The following is a 15811-nucleotide window of genomic DNA, read 5'->3' as shown; positions in this document are numbered from 1 at the left end:
CGAGTCGACAATTGGCGCCCATCTTGACATCAGCAGGCCACCTGCAATCACTGCCGCTTCTGGCGGATGCCGCTCGGGGTGCTGGGCAGCGGAAGGCCAGACACTCGAGGAGACGCCAAAGACCTTCCGGGCGTCGAAGGAGTCGGCAATCGAGACATGTTGCTCAGGCTGGCATGGTGCTTGAGCGAAGGTCGGGGCGCCGGGATGCCACTCGGGCGAAGAGGAGTGGCGGTGGCGGTGGCGGCGGCAGCGGCAGCGGCGGGCGCCAGCTTGCTCGGCGTCGACGGCGCTGGCGATGGAATCGACAGTCCAGCGGCGTTCCTGCTGATCGACGAGTCCAACGAGGCCGGCACCTTGGGTCGGCGCGGCGCAATCGACCGTGGCAGAGTCGAAGTTGGCGGCGGCACGAAAGAGTTCGAGCTTCGGTCGCCGAAGCTCTTCATCTTCCTCAGCCTCGAGGCTCCGTCTGCGGGCGAGGCAGAGTTGCTGCCGCTGCTGTTGCTGCCACCGCCGCCGCCGCCGCCGCCGCCGCCGCCGAGCTTGGGGGATGCGACCGCCTGCGCATGGCGGGCATAGGCCACCGGGGGCGGAAGGGATGGTCGCTGCGCCTTCTTGGTGGCGTAGAGATCCTTGAGCGACGCCGCCGAGACCGGCGTACCGACCTCGTTGGATCGAGGCCGCAGTGGCTGCGATCCGACTGTCTCCGATGCCGACCTCCGGTTGCTGCTGGGCATCGGCAGGGCGCTGGCCTTGCGATGCAGCGTGCGAGGTAAGCTCGAAGGCCGCGCGGCTGGTTGCGCTGGCTTGGCAGGAGAGGGCTGGGCCAAAGGCGAAGCGACAGCGTCGTGAATCTTGGCAGCAACGTCGGCACTTGCTGTCTCGCTCCCCGTAGGCGCCCGAGGGTCAGCAGCGGCCTCCACGATGGCCTCTGCCTGCTCCTGCGGTGCCTCTGGCTTCTCGACAAAGCTGCCGCCGGACCACGAAGTCGCGGTCGACACGGAGCTGTCGCGGTCGTTTGTCCGGAACGTCGACCAGGCATCGGAACCGGCCATGGTATCGGGCGTGTCTTGCACCAGCGGCGATGACTCGATCGCTGCGGTTTCGCTCGGATCGTCGATGCCCGTCGTGATCTCTCCCTCGCCCAAATTGTAGGGGCGGATCGAGGGAGCCGGGACGGGCATCAACGTGGACGGAGAGCCGGACAGGGCCGTCTCGAGCCTCAACGCCAGCCTCTGCCGCACAATCTCGGCCAGCACCTCGTTCGGCCGACGCTGCGGGTCGTGTCCGCTCGTGCCGCACGAGTCGCTGATCGAGCCATGGCCAGAGGAGCTGGCGGCGGGCTGGCTGTGGCCGACCGACGAGAGGACCTCCTCGGCCTCCTTAAGGATCTCGACGGCTTCGTTGGACTCTGCCGAGACGTTGTCATCGGTCGGGGTCGGCGCCTTCGGAGGCGCAACCGCAAGCAGGTGGGAATCAGCGCTGACCGCGTTGCCGGCTGCCATCGTCGGCGCCTGCTTGGAGACACTATCATCGTCGTCGTCGAGCAGGTGAATCGAGGTGTTGCCGCCTTCGTCGAGCTTCGCCGAAAGCAGCGAGTTGTCCTCGTCCTCGTCATCACCTGCCAAGCTCTGAAAGCTCAGGTCCGGACTGTCAGCCCGAGTTGAGCCTGCATTTGGAGCACGCCCAAAGCCAGATATCGATCGACCTGAGCTCCTCGGTCCTCCTCGCAGCGGCGCGATTCGCCGCTTGTCGGTCTTTGCGGGCACCGATCGAGGCAGCAGCAGCGGCCGAAGCTGGAAGTTGCCAGACCCTCTGGGCGGCTGAGGCGTGAGAAACTGGCTGTTCTGCGAGGAAGATGGGACCTCGTCATCGCTCTCGTCCTCGGAGCTGGTCCATCCCGTGCCGCTGTCCACTCGGCGGCGCGCCGAGTGAACTCGAGCGGCAGACTTGCCGCCAACTGGACTGCGCGCACGCACAGGGATCGTGGCTATGGCTCTTTCGCTTAGGGAGGAGGAGTCGCTCGACGAAGGCGCGGCGGGCGCCTTGGATCGCCTCAGCTTCCGCTTGGCGCCGCGGATGTCATCGAGCACGCCGGTCCGGTCCGCCAGCTCCTCGAGCTGCGCACCGATGTCGAGGTCGGACTCTTCTCCGCTGCTGCTGCTCGTCGCCAGGATCTCCTTGTCGGTCGCGTCAGAGATGACGGTGGCAGCGCGGTTGGACGACACGCTCGAGCGAAGCCTCTGGACGCCCACATCGCTCTTCCGGCCAGACAGGCGAGGAGCGCGCATGCGGGTGGGCTTGAATCCGGGCATGTCGAGGTCGATGCCGTAGGCCTGCGACATGGCCGCCATCGTTCTCCTTCGAGCCGGCACTCGTCGACGCGGCTGTCGATGTGCAGAGGGCATCGCGGAAGGCCTTCCGTCAGCCGTTCGGTTCAGGTGAGCGTCTCTATGCGATCTCGTTTCACTCACCTTCTCTGCCCTCGGAGTCTGCTCGGGATCCAGAGTGCTGGCTCCCGTGAGCGTCAAGAGGGCCTGCGTCTTGGGGGACGGCGGCGGCGTAGATGCCGGCGACGTCTGCATGCAGACCTCGGCGTAGACCTTGGCTGGAGGCGTGACTGCCCCCGACGAGCTGCCAGCGAGCGACTTGATTCCCAGACCCAGCAGAGAGGAGCGCGCGGTGGCCACGTCGGAACCGACGTCACCGCCGACGAGATCCTGATCGCCCTCGCCAATGGCCACGGGCCATCGGGTGGCGAGCTCTCCCATGGTCGAAGAGTTGCTGAACCTGCTCATCGCCGTGCTGCGACCAGACGACTCCCCCATCACGGTGCTCTCGTGTTCCATGGCCTTGGCCTCGGTCTCGGCGTGGTGGTGGATCTCAAAGGGACGGTAGCTCAGCTTCGCAAACAGCTCCGATTGCGACTCTCTGGCCTTTCGGGCCGCCTCGGCCTGTTCCATCTTTGCTCGCGCGCCCGCCGCCACTTCCTTGAGCGACACGGGCCCGAGGCTGGCGGTGGTGGAGGTAGAGGCCATGGTCCGGACCGAGGTGTGCCGCGACAGGGTGCTGTTGGCCCGGGCCACGATGCTCGACCAGGTGCCGGTGCCCGTAAGGTCCCTTGGCTGCAGACCTGCCGGCACAAAGGGAGGCAAGCTGGGCGAGAACTCGTAGAAGGCGTAGGGATCCGTAGATGCCTTGTCCTTGGCCGAGGAGGATGGCGCGGGCCATGCTGCGTTGGGGCGAAAGACCTGACCAGGTTGCAGCGAGCGGGAGCTGTTGCCTCGACTGAGGGTAGCCCGCTGGTCCTCGAAGCCGAAACCTCGTCGCCGATGTCGCGCCTGCTTGGTGCGCTTGCGGGGGACGCCGTCGTCGTCGTAGTCGTCGTCGGTGGTAAAGTCGACGTCGGACGCTGACCCGTCCATCCCCTCTGTATCCTGGATCCGCACCGTCGGGGCGCTGATCGAGGCCGTCATGCCGCTCGGCCGAGCAGGCTGCGACACGGCAACATCGCTTCCGCCAACCGGTGCCCCCGTCGAAGGTGCCAGCTGCACTGGCGCCTGCAACAAGACGTTGGGCAACGAGGCCGAGGACTGCAACGGCGCGATTGCTGTTGCAGCAGGTTCTGCGGAGGCGGGTCGAGAGAGGGCCTCCTGCAATGCGATTGTTGTCCGAGGAACGCGCTCCGACGACGGAGCTGAAGGCTGTGCAGACGGGATAGAGTCTCGCGGCGAAGCATCTGGGGAATCGAGCGACCACCTCGCAGCCTCTTGGTCCAGAGCTTGCACGAGGCCGTTGAGGTTCTTGTGCATCTGGCTGTTGCGCCTCCTCTCCTGGGCGTTCTCTGCTTCTGACGATGCCCGGAATTGCGAGTCCAAAGCCTCGGCAGTGGCAGCGGCCGCGGGCGTGGCGACCGCGACGGGCGAGGACGAGCCGCTGAGCGAGCGCGAAGGGCTGCGGCTGGACGACCCCAGACCCAACCCGATGCGAGCGATCTGTCCCGCAGAGACTGGACTGGCCCGCTGCGCCACGGCAAGAATGCCCTCTCGGGCAGTAATGTGGAGCACTTCGGACAGGTCGCTGTCGCTGACATCGTCCTCGCCATCGTTGTCGGCGTCGCCGTGGTTGCCGTCGTCCCTGCTGCCACCAAGCGAATCCGGAAGCCTCTCTTGGTCCTCCTCCTCGTCTTCTTCCTGCACCATGATCCTCGGGCCGCCCTTGACCGAGCGAGCCTCGTGCTGGCTCGTGGGGAACGCATCGGCCGTGGCTGAAGCGCTCGGGCTGCGCAAAGAGGTCGAAGAGCGCGGCGACCAGAAGGGCGAGGTGCGTCTGTCTTCCGACCTCGAACCTGAACCTGTCCGGCCTTGACGCTCTGTCTTGGCAGAGTGCCGCACCGCATGGGCGCCAGGAGTGCCGGGTTGGCTCGCATTTGCTGGCAGAGGGCTCGCCGGAGTTGGAAAGTAGGACGAGATCCTGCGGATGCTCGAGATCTCGTCGGCGGACAGCTCGCTCAGTTCGTCGCCAGACAGTCGGCTCGATGACCGCGTCGAGCGATCGGTGCTGCGGAACGACGACTTGGAGCTGCGCTTTCCCATCGACCTCGCGCTCGCTTGGGGGCGACTTGACCAGCCGAGGGCAGGACTCTTGAGGCTGGCAGCCGGCGAATTCTGTGGCTTGGGTGGGAGCGGCAGGTCTGGCGGCGGCCCTAGTGGCTTGGCCGTGGCCGAGGCGGTAGATCGCACGGAGGACGAGGTGCTCGGCCGAGCCTGGCGGGTGGCGGAGCGTCTCTTCGCCTGGCTCTCCCGGCGCGAACCTTTTCTCGATGCGTGATCGGAGCTCTCGTCGACGGTGGTGAGCGTGTGCGCGCTCTGCGAGTCTTCCTCTTCGTCCTGCGAGGCGCTCCCAAAAGAAGTCGATGCAATCGAGCTGATCGTCTGGTGGGAGGCCGTCGAGTCCCTTACGGATCCGGGACAAGAAGGCAAGGCTTTTGGTGGAAGGGGAGGGGGGCGGAGGCTCGGGGCTGGTGGAAAGGCTGAAAGGTGGCCGAGGACCGTGCTGTCGTTGTCGTCGTCACCATCACTCGCCCTGTCATTCGTCGAGCAGCCGACGACCTCTTCGCCATCGTCCACTCCGACCCAGGAGAAGCGATCCTCGCCGGCTTCCGGCACCTGCAGCGATGGAGGCCCTGTGCTCGACGGTTCGGCCTGGAGCGCCTCCATCTTGGCCTTCCGCAAGGCCATGATGCGTTGCCGGATCTCAACGCTGGCAGAGGCAACAGCCGGAGTCGGTATGGAATCCCCTGCAGACATTGTGGCTGCGGTCTCGGCGACGGTGACGCTGGCGAGTCGGACTGGGTCTCCTCTTGAGGATGCTGGTGCGGTCTAGGAAAGGAAGAAATCCAGCGGACGCCCAACGTATCCTTATGATGGTGTCGTCAGCAAGCGTCGAGGATGCTGGGTGGCGGAGTGATGGCACGATGGCATAGAATTGCCAAGCTGGGCCGGGCGATCCGCAGAGGGTCAGAATCGATGCTGGTATGACATGCGTGGATGCCGCAGACTGCGCCGAGCCTGTCGCACTCGAGGTCGATGCAGAGTCAAGGCAGGGTGGTTGAGGCTAGGAAGACAATGGACCCGATGGTGAGAGGCAGCCCGGCTGCACAGTGGGGGTCTTTGGAGGGGATGAACGGTGGATTGGCGAAGTGCTGGGAAATGAGGTCGTTTGTTGGCCAGATCCTGTGTCCGCAATAGCCCCTGAGGGACACGTTCGAGCCAGCTGTGACTGCTGATGTGGCGATCCAAGTTGCGCGGCTGTCACCATAGACCGAACAGAAGGCGGAATACAAGGCGGTTGTGAGCCCGGGCCGGGGACGGGGCAATGTGGCAGCCCTTGTGTATCGGAGCGATGGGTCGGAGCCGGCTGACACGGCGGTGCAGAAGAGGGGCTACGAGGTCGAGTGGCGAAGATGAGGATGATGGATTCGGATGGCGGGACAAGAGCCCGAGGGGATGGTGGAAGACGGAGGATGGAGGGGAGGGCAAGGCGAGCGGAGCAATGGCCGAGCGAGAAAGGGAGCGAGGGAGGAAACAATACGAATGGTCGGGAGGCGTCCGGGCCACGAGAGGTAGAAACGAAGGCGGTTGTCCCCAAGGGCGACGGGGGCTGGGATCGACACAGAGCGAGAGGCCGACGGTGTCGACGTCTGGACTCAGCGAGCAACAGCACGAGAGTACGTGCTCCTCTTACCTGTGCGTGCCTGTATGTACCTACCCACATGCTGCGCAACTGCGGCATGGGTCCATACAGCTTGCAGGCAGCCGGTTGACCGCCAGGGGCTCGTCATGAAATGATCACCTTCGCAGATGGGGGGAGGCGGTCAAGAGCGAGGCCAGACGGTGCCGCTGCTGCTGCTGCTGCTGCTGCCCACGGTGCTGCCACCGTGACCCGGAGCGCCACTCTGCTCTGGTCATGCTCTTACGTGCGCCGCACACCCAGAGTCTCTTGGGTCCAGGTGGAGACGAGGTGGGTACGGTACCTGCCGGACATACAGAAGAGTATGGGCTGCCTCGTCACCGACCGGGGGCGGACGCCGGTTGCCAAGATGGGGAGAGATGAAGCCACAGCGCCGCCACCGCCACCCCGAGGCTTCCTTCGGTCTGCATTGGCCGACGTCGAGCATCGCAGGGGACGATCCGGTTCTTTGCCCGTCGTGTCGCTGTGTAGCAACGGGGCGTCCCAGACAGGGCTGCGTTTACGCCGGTGTTGCAGCAAGCACGCTTCATTGAGTTCGGGTCGACGGCAGAGGGAAGAGAACAAGAGAAGATCAAAGCAACACAAGGTGCCTGGCCGGGACCAACAACAGGCAGGCGCGCGTTTGATCGGCTGCTGAACGGTCGAGGATCCTTTGCCCCTATGCCGCGCGCGCCTTGGTTCTCGCCTAACTACCTACCTGCTGCGCTGCTGTCGCCTGGGGCCAGGCCGTCCTCGGCTGTGAGGACCAGCAGCAGGGGACGAGCAAACGACCAGGGGGGGAGGCTTGGACAGCCAGCCAGCACGCACAGCTGGGCCTTCTCGACGGTCGGGCCCAGAAGACTCACGCATGAACCGCATCTGCCACGACTTCGGCTTCTGTACGTGTGCCTTTTCCCTTGCGGTCCCTCGACCCGCCTCTGAGCGCGCGTCCTTGTCGCCGCCGCCGCCGCCGCCGCCGCTTGTTCCAAGCACACGTAGCGGCGGCAGATATCGCGCACAACAAGGTCGAGTCGTCTGGCCTAGAGCATGCTGGTGCGCAAGGGTGCTCGACCAATGCACGGTCACAGCCGCTACCTAACACTGCGCCAGCCAGCGTGCCCGTAGTCAGAGGGACTCCCCTTTGGTGACGTGGAGTGACCAAAGGGCCGACGTCAAACTTGTCCGGACCTGCCTCCTCGCCATCACAATTTCTCGTAGGCAAGCTGCCTTATCCACCCGCTCCGCCCACTCTTGCAATTCATCGCGGCTCTTGCCAGCCGAACAAGCGAGCGGTCGACTGGCGTGGACGTCTGCCAGAGGAGCGGGAAGGAGTCGTCTGCAATCCACCCAATCAAATTCGCACGGCGACGAGGCTGCCTACCCGCCGCACCTCGTGTATGTCGCAGCTGCCTTGGCCGTGCGTAGATTTGCTTGTGGATTTGCGACCGGGGACGGAGATGGCGGCAACCGACGACCTTCCTTTCGCCTAGACGAGGTGGACCGCGGAAGCCGGCAGCGGCAAGTTCATCACAGCCGCCAGGCCAGGCAGACCAGGCCAGACCAGGCCTACTGTAGCAAGATGGTGGCCATTCCCCCCAAGCGACGCCGCGGATCCTTTAGAGCACGAGGCAAGCACTCGATCGGCCCACAGGCGGTGTAGACGTCCAGCGACGGAGGACAGATCGGTCTGCCATCCTCCACGCGAGACATGATGGTTTGTTACGGGCCACCTAGGGTACCCGGGGCGGGCGTGAGCAGCCGGGCCTTTCTTTCCCTTCTTTCGTCAGGACCACGGTCGAGTCCGGAAGATTGAGTACTTACAACAACAGACGGCGGTCATGATGAACGAGTACCGCACCCTCCTGCGCCAACAGGATGCGGCCCGAGCTGTCGTCTGAGCGGCGTCTGGCCTTTTGTGAGAAACCTTCACCGACATGATCTCAATGAGCTCCGAAAAAGAGGCGGAGACCCCTCAGGTGTCGACTCGACGCCCGTACCTCTCATCTGGTGGATGGAGGAGGCAAGTCGTGTAACGCCAGCCTGCGCTCAACAGCGCCACACTCCTGCGCGCTACCCGTGTCAGATCAGGTGTCGAGCTGTGGCTGGGCGTAACGGGCAGCACGCACAGCGAAAACCTTTTTTCTTCGCCTGGTCCAGGAGGATGGCAAGCGGGCCCACCGCAACGTCCTCTTCCGAGCAGGATGCAGCCCCTATCCAAGCAATCGTTAAGCCTGTAGTTGGTCGGAGAGGCGCCTGCAAGCGGCAAAGAGGACATCGATCGTCATCTGGGCAGACTCGAGGACCGCCTGGTACTGTAGGCGATGCGATCGTCTGCTTCTGTTCGAGCTAAAATGGGGACTACTGCACTTGGTCGCCGAATGCCTTCCGGTCGATTCGCTGGTGGCGACCAACGTGGGATACAGAGTACCTCGACTCTCTGCTGGAATCCCGCAGCCGTTGACCATTCGAGCCTAGGCCTCGTGCAGACTGATCTGCGATGCAAGGTGGACGTACCGGTGCATACATACATGCGTTCGTGCAAGAGCGTCGCTGCTACGGGCCCCGGCGGTCGCCACGGTGGACAGAGCCGCAACCGACCGACCTCAAAGTCGAGCGGTCACGCCTGCACAAGGGGGAGTCGCGCGAGCGCGCGTGCGTAAGCACGAATGCGCAGCATGCCATGCCGTCGCCGGTCGGGCTGACCATTGACGCAAGAGCGACTGGATGTACCTACTTGTATGTACATGCTGTAAGCTGAGCTGCAATTGCCGTGATGACGGTGGTGGTGGAAGGGATCCTTGCTCATACAACGACGCTTAACTGAACCCACTCTTGACTCCCCTCTCTAGTGAAGAGAAGAGAGCCAGGGACCGTGCCGACGAAGAGGGGGATCATCAGCACGCCCACCCGTCGGGCCGAAGGGATACGTATCTAGCTCGCCTCCCTTCTCCTATGCTCTATCTAACCATCGGCCCTCTGTCGGTTGAGCCAAAGACAAGTGCGTGGCTTGGATAGGATGGACGATGCTCCTTGGCCGAGGAACGCTACTGCCCCGTGAGCTACCTGTAGCGCATTTCCCCGCCCTTTTCCCTTCCCGGGTGCCATTGACCCCTGGCAGCTGACGAGGCCAGCATGTGGCATGATGTGGCGTTTCCTTCGGTGCATCTCAGAAGGTTGGGGGCGTGCACAGGCCTAGAGATCGAGGGCCGTGGCAAATGCGAAGCCGTTCGAGGTGGGGTCAACACGGCACCATGGGTGCGGTCGGTGCTGAAAGGAAAGCAAGGAGAGGCCGCGTGCGTTTCGTGCTCAGCTCTCGCCGCATTCGAGGATTCTTTTGTTGGAGAGGAGCAACGACTGCGGAGCTTTTCCCGCCTGGCCCGCCCAAGGCAGGCACAGCAGCCTCTTCCGTCCCGAGGGCCTATCCGAACGGCCCCGTAATGCTGCTGCTCTCTGCCCTGGCAGGCGGTGCAAGGTTCGGCCCAGGAAAAGCGCCACTTTTGGTGCACCTGCCAGCCGGCCCCCTTTGCCGACGTTGGCGAGGATCCTCTCCCGACATCAGGCATGTCATCCCGAATCCCCATGCCGGCTTTTGCAGGGGTTGGGGCAGGGGAGGTGAACGACGAGGCGTAGACTACTGTGCCTGCAGAGCTGGCTCGCAATGAGATGGCGGCAACGACAGGGCCACAGAGAGTCAAGAGCGACATATCAAGGCTGCGGCAGGTCAGGCGGCGACCCGCGAGCAGCGACAACCCCGATGATGGACGGGTGAAGCCCCCGATGGTGGTCTTGCCTCGGGCTTTCACGCTGCTGAGAGGCAGAAGGTGTTGCTTGGTTGGACCCTGACTACGCTGGTGGCCACAGCTCTCTCGATCTCCCTCTCTGGGCCAGACACCACCCAGCCGAGGCCAATAGCGACAAGTCGCTCCTCCTGATATGATATCTTTCTCATCGTCGAGATTACGGCTGTGACCACCCCGGCGACGGCCGACGACCCAAAGCTGTAGCCTTAGCTTGTTGTTATCCGCGGGGCTGACCTGACGACGGGTTCCTGGCGGCGCGGCATGGTACGTGCGTCGTCAACTGTTTGTTGCCAGCACGACAACCGCCCATGCCAACCCGGTCGGCCCCTGGGCTCCGATAAGCCGTGAAGCTCGAGTAGGAGCTCTCCCTCTCCGCCACCATCCCGGCCTCGCTCAGTGCTAATCTCTCCATCTCTCATCCTCGCCGTATTGGCCACCGTCGACCGAGACGATGCCGCGGTTCGCTCTCTGGTCCTCACCCTCACCATCACCTTCACCTTCGCCCAGCGAAAGCAAGAGCGCCGCGGCCACCAGCTCCTCGTCCTCGTCCTCACCCCGGCCATCTTCCCCGACGACGCCGGCGACACATTCGCCCGATACCGCCGCTACTTCGCCCTCAAGTTCCACGCTTCGCCCACCGCCCTCCACCGCCTGGGCGGCCAAAGACATTGTCCTCGATCCGCAGCTGCCCGCTTCGCACCTCCGCACCGAGATCTACAACCAACTCCAGGCGCTCGACGAGCAGCAGGACAAGATCGCGGTGCATCTCTCCCGCCTGCCTCCCCTGCCTGGCAGTAGGAGAGCGGCAGGCATCGACAGCGACCATGACGAGGTAGAGGAAGACGGCTACGAGATCGTCGCGTCCCGACCCGCAGCAGCCGCAACCTTCGGCGATCACGTTGAAGACGAAGATGAAGAGATGGTCATGGTTGAAGATGTCAACGTCGAGCAGAGGAGGAAGAGATACATGGCCGATCTGGCGGCGATATGGAGGCAGAGGGAGCAGGTCAGGACCAAGGCCAGGATGATTGGGGTGCAGGTGGATGGGTGGGGAAGAAGGGGCGACGGTCTCATGACCCTGGAAGACGACGGAGCAGCGGCGGCGGCGGCGGCGATGGTCGACTAATCCTGCAGACGGGCCAGTGGATGGGCTGTGGCGAGGGGTCGAGGCTAGGCGGCGCATTCAGCACGTACTAGGATGCCGAGGATGAAGCCGCAAACAACGTCGACGTGCGCATGTTCGGGGACAGCGGCTACTCGAACACCTTGCCCCAGTCGACCCTCTTGCTAGCGTGCCGCGCGCTCGCCGGCGACGGTGCCGAGTCGATGGCTTGGAGGCAGGCCAGATGCCGCATCGTCGGTCTACCGTGCGGGCAATTCCATGGCTGCTCAATCTCGCCCATGTGCTCGAGGATGCGCTTCATCTGCCGCTTCTGCAGCGCCGTGCCGATCATGACGCTCTTGCGGCACGCGCGCGACGCAAACATCGCCCGCGCCTTGGTACAGCGCACCGACAACGTGGCGGACGAGCCGGGCGTGATGTCCCGGAGCAGGTAGAGGAGCTCCTCGAGGTCTGTCAGCGCGGGCACACCGAGGTTTACGTGTCAGCCCTGTGATTCGACACTAGGCGGGAGTCAGATGGCCCGGCGGAGTCCCTCGGGTACAGCTTCCGCGACTCACCTTTGACGCCAAATACTGTCCCTTTGCTGACCGGCTGCGCGACCAGTCGGACCCTCCTCCCGGGCAGCCCATTCTCTTCAACCTCGATCTCAAAGCCGTTCCGTTTGAGGGTTTCGATGTGCTCGCTCGCCACTAGCTCGTCGGACGCGCTTAGCTCGAGCGGCCGTGGCAGGATGAGCCGCTGCGATTGCACCCGCGTCTCAAGCTGTAGCGTCTCGAAGTTGAACTTTTCGTCCGAAGCGTGCTGGTCAACGATGAACAGGTCGTCCATCCCGGCGGCCGTCGGCGTCGATTCCGAGACGGCTGCATCGCCCATTGGCTGTGGCAGGCGGCGTCTGGCGATGATGAAGCCGAGGTTAAACTGGCCAATGACCTCCATCGAGGCGAAGTCGGACTTGTGGATGACGCGGTTCAGCGATGCCTCGGCCGACACGGCATCGACGTTGTCCACGCCAGCATCAAGCAGGCCGACCGCTTCGTCCGAAAGATCAACGTCCCGTGGAGCATTTTCCACTGGTCTGTGATCGGGCTCGCCACCCAAGAGCGTGGACCTGCGTTCGATGCGCTTGCGGATCTTGCCAAGGTCGAAGGCAATCGTAGGCTCGCGATCTTCGTCGGCGTCGCTGGCGGCGCTCGCCACTAGTCTTTCGTCTTCAAGGGCATGCTCGTCCTCGGAGCTGCCTTGTGTCGCATCTAACGCGGCAAGGTTGCGGATCCGCTCTTCCGTATCCGACGCCGCGAGTCCCGCCGTGCCGTCGTCGACGAGTTGGTCATCGCGGTCCGCCTCCGCGACCGCACCTGTGGGCTCGAGGCCTTGTGACATCTGTCTTTCGACGTCGTCTCCGATCATTGAAGAAAGCTCGTCTTCCCCGCGGTCCTCGTCGCCGCCTGCCTCTTCTGCGTATTCAAGCCTCTGGAGATCCAGGTCGTCTAGCTCTGCCGCATCCTCTTGCCGTGTCCGAAGCATCTCGGCAATCTGGCTGCCCGGGAGCGCGTAGCTGGTGAGCGACCTGATGAGGTCCACTCTGGCACGCTTGTGCTTTCCGGCGCTCGGGGATGATTGCGAAGAGCTGCCGAGCAGGTCATCAAGGCTCGGGGATGAGGGTTCCGGTGGCGGCGAGAGGCGCAACCGCTTGACGGGTGACCACGATGCGCGCGTCGTATCCATGGTGGGTTCGTGAAGACGTTTTGGGTACGCTGGCCCGTCGTCGCGTCTGGGTGACGACGGAAGCGGGTCGCGACGACATTGCTGGCGGCCTGATGGCCCCGCCACGTCAGTCTCGCTGTCATCCTGATCGTGCACCTGAACGCCATCGCACGACGTCTCTCCTTCTTCGTCGTGTTCGTCATGTAGGTCCTGATCGACGAGCCCGGAATCGTCAGCGGCGCCCATTGGGGACGGCGGCCGGCGCTCGATCTCCGTCTGAGATTCTTCGGCACGCTGCTCTGACGCTAGCAGCGAGCTGGTCGCATCAGACCCGTCCGCCTCGGGTGTCAGCCCGTCGCATATCGTGGACCGCGGCGATGGCTGTCGATGGGTGCTTGCCGACGGCGCGAAGACTGCCAGCTTGGTCTGCGTTGCCAATGCCCTGGATGATTGGCTGGCGTCGCCCACCTTGAACACGCCCCGGGTCGGAGCAAAGAGCTCGTCGAGTCTGTCCCGGACCTTTTCAATGAGGCGAGCCTCTTCGTGGAGGAAGATGGTGCGCTTGTCCGGGCTGACGTTGACGTCGTACGAGTCGGTGGGCAGGCGGAAGTCGGCAATGACGAAGGGCAGCTGGCTGGCATTGTAGGACCTGTATACCTCGTTAAAGGCACGCGAGATGCGGCCAGCCTCCCAGGGACGGCCGTTGATGTAGAAGAACTGGCGATCGGACGAGGTGCGGCCGTTGCCGTGCGTCGGTTTGGAAATGACGCCGACCACCTTGACCGTCGTCTCGGCGTCGTCGACGTCGTCTGCGCCTTCAGCTCCCGCTTGACTCGCATCCGTCTCCGGACGATCTTCGTCTCCATTCTGGTTCTCGGCTAAAGCGACCGGGAGTGACGCGCCTGCGCCATCGCGCCGGGACCGGATCGGCGCAAAGGAGAGGGTCAGGTCGAGCGGCATCAGGGTGGGTCCGACTCGAGCGCCAAAGAGGGACGAGACGTTGGAGACGAGGAAGCTGTCCGAGGCCGAGGAGTTGACGGAAAACTGCGGCGTCCTCCTGCCTGCCTTTGGCTGGTTGCTCGAGGTCCAGCGTACGCCCCTGCTGATGAGGGCGTAGGCCTGGAGCAGGCTCTGGGCCTTTGCGAATTCGCGCTTGAGGTTCTTTTCAAACTCCTTGCGGCGTACGGGCAGGCTCTTGAAGAGGCCGGTGACGGTGACGGTGGTGCCGCGCTGGCGAGCCGCCTTCTTTTCCCTCGAGCTGACGCAGCCGGCGTGGTCGAGCTCGATGATGGTGCCTACGGGAGCGTCGTCAGAGGTGGCGGTGTGTATGACGACCTGGCTGAGGGCGCAGAGCGACGAGAGGGCCTCTCCGCGGAAGCCAAAAGTCTGGACCATGGCGAGGTCACTGAAGCTGGCGAGCTTCGACGTGTGGTGCTTGAGGGCGATGCCGTCGTAGTTGGACGGGTCGATGCCGGAGCCATTGTCGATGACCTCGATTGCGTCTGCGCCGTAGTCGCGGAAGCGGACTTCGATGTTTGTTGCGCCGGCGTCGAGTGCGTTTTCGACGAGCTCCTTTACGGCGGTCTGGAGGTCGAGGACGACTTGTCCGCTGGTGATGCGGTGTACGTCGGCCTTTGCGATGGGTCGGATGGCGGCGCCCGTGTCGTGTTGTTGTTGCTGTTCGTGGTGGTGATGGTGGTGAGCGACATGGCCGAGTGGCGACGCCGGGGGAGTGTTGGCCATGGCGGGTCAGGCTGCGAGACAAGGGTGAAGCTGCGCGACCGGCGCGCCAGAGGTGCGAATCAGCAGGGTCACGGACAGAGTCGGAGCCGTGAAGCCACGGATGCCAGGGCTGGGCGGCGAAGGGGGCGTCGCCCGGGGGTGCTATTGGACGGGCCAGATGAGGTTGGAAGTGACGGTGACGGTGGCGGTGGCGGTGGGGCAAGGAAGAGGCAGCATGTAGGACTATCCTGGTGGGTTGCAGCTGGCGTGCAACCAACAGCTCGCCTGCCTCTGAAGCTCGTTCGGGTCGACTGCGCGTCTTTAGACGCCCAAACTGGCAGGCAGCCTTGCCATGCCATGGCCTTGCCTTTGCCAGAGGTTACGCCCGCGCCAAACGCAAGCAGCACGCATGGGGGTCGACGTGGAGGCCAGCAGGCCAGGCCATGCCAGCAGGCGTCCGTCTTCCGTGGCTTTTTGCCTGCCAAAAAGGGTCAACCGCCTGTCGGGGCGCCCCAACCAGACAGACCAACACCTGCCGGCCACCGTGCCACACAAGGTGGGCCCTCTTCATCGCCACACAAGGACAGACAGAGTAGAGTAGTAGTCTGGCTGGCTGCACTTCGTCGCCGTCGTCGTCGACGTCGTCTGTCGTGCAGCAGTCGATTTTGCCGTACTAGCAGCCCAGTTCCAGTCCTCGGTGCAAGAGAGGCTGCGGTGTGGGACGAGGAAAAGCGAGGCGAGCGCCGCCGTCTGGTCCTGCCTATCGCCAGCGGCCCCGACGACGACGACGGCGGAGGCTGGGGAGCGCAGATCGACTTCGTTGGGCCCCCTGCGTCTCGCCACTCCCATCAGGCCTGCACCAGGGACGACGAGGCCCGAGTTGCGTCCTGACCGGCTGGCTGACACCGTTCGGCCGGCTGGCTGGCTTTTGGCTCGCTTCGTCTCCGCATCGACTCTCTCTCTATCTGCTGCGTGGACCATCGTGGCGCTTGAGCTTGCAGCCGTGCGTCGATGGGGCCTGCCTGCTGGCCGGGCCAAGTGACAGGCTAGTGTGAGTGGCAGGCAAAGGCTGGTCGGGTGGTGGCGGGTAGGCCCTGCCTCGCCGTTTGGCCCGCTGGCGCGCGGCCGGCCGGCAAGGAAATCGGGGCGAAAACCCAGGGCGGAAAAAAAGGGGGGGGGGGGGGGGGGGGGGTCGGGCGGACGGCGGGAGTGGAGGCCGACGGGACGGACGGCG

General features: G+C 64.2%; 3 protein-coding genes across 3 annotated transcripts; 1 reads left to right on the top strand and 2 right to left on the bottom strand.

Moving 5' to 3' along the window:
• Positions 1 to 47: 47 nt before the first annotated feature.
• On the bottom strand, positions 48 to 5306 carry PFL1_03763 (uncharacterized protein; the record flags this gene model as incomplete). Its single annotated transcript, XM_007881287.1, has 2 exons — positions 48 to 2384; positions 2472 to 5306. The coding sequence occupies 2 exons, from the start codon at positions 5304 to 5306 to the stop codon at positions 48 to 50; spliced, it is 5172 nt and encodes a 1723-aa protein (XP_007879478.1).
• Positions 5307 to 10479: 5173 nt separating this feature from the next.
• Positions 10480 to 11154, top strand: PFL1_03762 (uncharacterized protein; the record flags this gene model as incomplete). Its single annotated transcript, XM_007881286.1, has 1 exon — positions 10480 to 11154. The coding sequence occupies one exon, from the start codon at positions 10480 to 10482 to the stop codon at positions 11152 to 11154; it is 675 nt and encodes a 224-aa protein (XP_007879477.1).
• Positions 11155 to 11281: 127 nt separating this feature from the next.
• PFL1_03761 (uncharacterized protein) lies at positions 11282 to 14598 on the bottom strand (the record flags this gene model as incomplete). The annotated part of the gene is made up of 2 exons (XM_007881285.1): positions 11282 to 11601; positions 11709 to 14598. The coding sequence occupies 2 exons, from the start codon at positions 14596 to 14598 to the stop codon at positions 11282 to 11284; spliced, it is 3210 nt and encodes a 1069-aa protein (XP_007879476.1).
• Between the last annotated feature and the right edge of the window lie 1213 nt (positions 14599 to 15811).

The sequence above is a fragment of the Pseudozyma flocculosa genome, assembly GCF_000417875.1.
Source record: "Pseudozyma flocculosa PF-1 unplaced genomic scaffold scaffold00012, whole genome shotgun sequence".
In the NCBI taxonomy this organism is placed as follows: Eukaryota; Fungi; Basidiomycota; class Ustilaginomycetes; order Ustilaginales; family Ustilaginaceae; genus Pseudozyma; species Pseudozyma flocculosa.
Note: the sequence above shows the minus strand (reverse complement) of the source record. Positions and strands in the feature narration are given on the sequence as shown.